General features: G+C 43.3%; 1 protein-coding gene across 2 annotated transcripts in view; it reads left to right on the top strand.

The window, feature by feature from the left end:
• The first annotated feature begins 1805 nt into the window (after positions 1 to 1805).
• The window catches only part of ADGRF4 (adhesion G protein-coupled receptor F4), an 18383-nt gene continuing 15520 nt past the window's right edge, over positions 1806 to 4668 (top strand). For both annotated transcript variants that reach the window (XM_075594857.1, XM_075594858.1), the window contains exon 1: positions 1806 to 3161. In XM_075594857.1, the coding sequence (XP_075450972.1) occupies positions 1925 to 3161 (1237 nt within the window). In that variant the 5' untranslated portion in view covers positions 1806 to 1924. The remainder of the gene's footprint in view (positions 3162 to 4668) is intronic.

Raw genomic sequence — 4668 nt, 5'->3', positions numbered from 1 at the left:
ACCTATACTTCCGCATTCTTTCCCATCTTAGTACTAGTTAAAAAACCTGTTACACAAATAGCTCTTAAAAGAGTTGACTTATCCTGCATGTTTATTTTTTTGTAAGTTTTCCTTATTTTCCCTGTTTCCCCACCTCTCTGGAAGATGTACTGCTGGCTACTGATATCTATGGTATGGTCATAGCTCTGAGGGTCCAGGAGAGCCCAGTATTTGTGGTGTTGTGGGATAACAGGACAGGCTTTTGGTGATCTTTAGATTCCACTCAGGGTGTCAGTGCCTCCAGCTCTAGTGGGTTCCAGGATTCCCAGAGACAGTCCCCGCCAGGGCAGACTTTTTCCATACCCCTACCCAATAGACTGTTGACTCAGGCAGGAGTATATAAAAAGGGATGCTTTATTTAGCATACAAATAGATTGAGGTGGGTTCCAGACCCTTGGATGATGCTTGGCTTTCTATATTGAGACCATGTTCTCAGTTCTGATCTCTCTGACAGTCAGCCCAGGAGGGAATGACTGGCATGTCTCACCCTCAGCCAGGAGTAAACTGCACACACCTCCTCTGCCTAGGAGGGGAGGAAGAGAACTCTCTATAATTTAGCACTTCCTCTCTGAGACACCAGAAGGGGAGGGCACAAGGTCTGCACTATTATTGGCTATACATAGACCCTGTGTCACCCCCACTCCTGCAACTCAGAGAGTCAGCATGAGGGGGGGGGGGATCAATGCCCCTAGGATAGCCTGCCACAGCCTGTAGCTACTAAGGGACTTACTTGACAGGGGGCAGAGAGGCAGTCTGGATCAGCCATGGCTACACTTACAATATTATACAATAGGGTAGGTTAGGGTGTCTGTTTTCACCTTTCTAATTTTTCCATGCACACTCTTAATTTAAATGATATGGCTGCTAATCCCTTCTTATTTAGTGACCGTGATCTGACAAGATATATTTTTTGCTCATGAAACTAGTCTGTCTGGAAAACAGCTTTGTTCTGCCTGGTGGAGTGGAGAAAGTGAGAATAAACAGCAGGGGTTGCAATGTGAACATTCCAATGCTGGCATATTTTCTTTTAAAATTAAAATAAAATAAAAAATAACTACGACAAAAAAAATTATAATAAGGTGGTAATCCGCTTTTAAGAACATCACATGGAGCTTACTTTTAAAATAGATCATATTGGGGGAAGTGTACTTTTAATTTAGGTGATAATGTATTTTTCACAATGCTTCCATTTTTATATTATATATCTTAGTGTTTGTTGCCAATCTCACAGAAACATAAGTGGACTTTTCACCTGGTTTTGTTGCTTAGTACAAAATGCGCCTGCCTAGAGAAAGGACTATTGGGATCTTGAAAGCTCACAGTTCTCTGCTAACTCTTCAATTACTGTATGTTATAACCAGGGGGCTAAACATTATGACTGAGCTATTCTGTGCTACATATCAGCAATAAAAAAAACATGTTTATCCCTATTTCCTGTAAGGAAGCAAATCATATTTTAATGAGACGCCCAATTGTTTTCATACATTATGCCCAACTTCTGTACACATTAATTACATTATTATACATTATTTTAAATAAATATTGTTCACTATGCTCCAATTTAGGGATGCACAAAAGTTCTTCCTTTTGTCACAAATAATAATATGCGTATACAGTATGTACCATTTAATAAAATGTTCTTATGTTGAGAAATGTTTTGCAACAATAAAACATTTTATAATTTTAAGGTTGTTTCAATGTATCTCTGATATCCTTTTTAGACCAAGTATTTGGCATCTTATATATGTAATTTTTATATTTTCAGAAATACAGCTCCGTGGCGAACCACATTCTTAACACTTCCGCCATTCCAAACTGGTCACTAGTGCTGGCAAGAAATTCTAGCTGGGTATTGTTACGTTCACTTCTTACAGTTGCATCAAGCATGGTTGCTAAAAATCCCTCCTCTTCAAAAGTAACCTTCCCGAATGACTTCCTTCATTTACAGGCTGACAAAGTAAATGTGGATTCTGATTTCACAATTCAATTTAACAACACAACACAACCTGTCAGTGGTGAGATATTAATTAAGAGAGAGGAGCTTCGGAATCTACCTGACTTGCATGCTGTCACTATTGGTTTTTCAACCCTTGGAAACATTTTGCCCACTGAGTCGGAAAATTCAAGTGTAAATGGACTAGTGATGTCAGTTGTGTTAAGTGCAGAACCCATCAAACTTGAGCTAGGATTTGAGAAGATCAATAAGTCATCCAATATTAACTCTCACTGCGCTGCATGGGATGGCGCTCAAGAAAAATGGACACAAGACGCATGTCAAATTCAGGAAGACACAAAAGACCATAGTCTGTGCAAGTGTACATATTCCATGAACTTGTTGTCCTTCTCAATTATGATGTCACCAAAAAAATATAGCAATCACGCTATAAACTACATCACAATCATAGGCCTTAGTATATCTATATGTAGTTTACTTATCTGTCTTCTTATTGAAGGTCTAGTCTGGAAGCATGCAACTAAAGACAAAACGGCATACATGAGGCATGTTTCTATAGTAAACATAGCCCTTTCACTACTAATCTCAGATATTTGGTTCATTGTGGGTGGTACAATTTACAAGACATATGTCTCAAATATCTGCATAGCATCCACTTTTTTCACCCATTTGTTTTACCTTTGTTTGTTTTTTTGGATGCTGGTCTTGGGCATTTTCATCTTTTACAGAATAGTACTGGTATTTCATGATATGAGAAGAACGGTCATGCTATTCATATCATTTTCATTAGGCTATGGATGTCCTTTTATAATATCCATTCTGACCATAGCCATAACTCTCAGCAGACCAGACAAGTCATATACAAGGGATGACGGTTGCTGGCTAAACTGGGATGAATCCAAAGCTCTCCTTGCCTTTGTTATCCCAGTGTTTCTCATTATTGCGGTGAATGCCATTGTTCTCTTGACTGTTATTATTATTCTACTAAAACCAGCGAGACGTGATAATCCAAGAGCAAAGGAAAGAAGTTCTATTGTCCAAATTGGAAGATGCGTTGCTGTTCTGACTCCCCTTTTAGGACTTACTTGGGGATTTGGAATTGGGACAATGATTGAAAATAGCTCCGAAGTATTTCATTACATATTTACAATACTCAACGCATTTCAGGTATGTACAGTACATCCATCTTTGTGTGTTTAAAATAGTAAATATGCCCATCTCACTTTAAAAGTAATTTGTTGCTGTTTTTAGCAACCCCACCCTTTGCACATTTGTCTTGTTGAATTCTGAAGATATCAGTCGTTGAAAATATTCCTCCCTGGGAGGTTAAAATGGCTGCTGCCATTAACATTCATCGCCAACAGAGGTTGTCACAGGAACAGCCAAATTTTGAAAACATAACAAATTTGATATACTGTATGACTTTATATTTGTGGGTTTTTTTGTTTAGTTTTTTGGTGTGGGGGGAGGAAGGATTGCTGCTGTAAGTGTGTATATATATATATATATATATATATATATATATATATATATATATATTGGTATTGATATATATATATTGATATTGATATATATATATACACACACAGTGTTCGACAATCATATACATTTACACGCCCGGGGCGAGTGGATTTAAACTCCAGGTGAGTAAATATTGGCCCAAGCAGCACACGTGTTTGTTTTTTTAAATTTTCCCACTCGCGCTGGCTAAAAAAAAAAAATAACTCCCCCTGCCTGACAGATGATTGGCGCGTGCTCCCAGGCTTTGTGGACGCGCGGCCAGGCTCTATATGAGCCCGCACCTAACGAGCAGCCATTCTTTTCACATGGAGGATGGAGGACACAGTAAGTATTATCTGTGCCTTTCCCCACCTCCCTCCCCTCCCCGACGCTCCTGCTGCCCGCAGTTATGGAGATGGGGAGCGGGGATGCCCCTTCATGTACTTGCTTCCCCCCCGCGCTTCCCCCCCGGTCCCGCGTCAGAGAGCACGGCGGGTGATGGGAGCAGGGATGTCCCCTCATGTCCCTGCTTCCCCCCCCCGCTTCCCCCCCGGTCCCGCGTCAGAGAGCACAGCGGGAGATTGGAGCGGGGAAGTCCCCTCATGGCCCCTGCTTCCCCCCCCCCCCCGCTTCCCCCCGGTCCCGCGCCAGAGAGCGTGGCGGGAGATGGGAGCGGGAATGTCCCCTCAGGTCCCCGCAGAGCAGGAGTGGGGCGGGTGGGGGAGGGGGCGAAATGGGGGGGGAGCGTGGTGGTGCTGGTCGCGGCCTTTCCAAAAGGTGTGTAGAGAGTGAGTGTATGTGTGCATGGGAGAATGTGTGTGTGTATATGGGAGAGTGTGTGTGTGTGTGTGTATATATATGGGAGAATGTGTGTGACACCAGAGGTACCCCCCAATCAGTCACCCCCCTGCCCCAGTCAGTCACCCCCCTGCCCCAGTCAGTCACCCCCCTGCCCCAGTCAGTCACACCCCCCTGCACCAGTCAGTCACCCCCCCTGCCCCGGTCAGTCACCCCTGCCCCGGTCAGTCAGTCAACCGTGCCCCGGTCAGTCAGTCACCCCTGCCCAGTTAGTCAGTCTCCCCCTGTCCTAGTCAGCCAGTCACGCCTGCCCCAGTCAGTCAGTCACCCCGTCTCCCCTCTCTCTGGTCTCCCCCGTCTCCCCTCACTCTGGTCTA

Source organism: Ascaphus truei, chromosome 4, assembly GCF_040206685.1.
Source record: "Ascaphus truei isolate aAscTru1 chromosome 4, aAscTru1.hap1, whole genome shotgun sequence".
Taxonomy (NCBI): Eukaryota; Metazoa; Chordata; class Amphibia; order Anura; family Ascaphidae; genus Ascaphus; species Ascaphus truei.
This window is presented reverse-complemented; position numbering and strand designations above follow the sequence as displayed.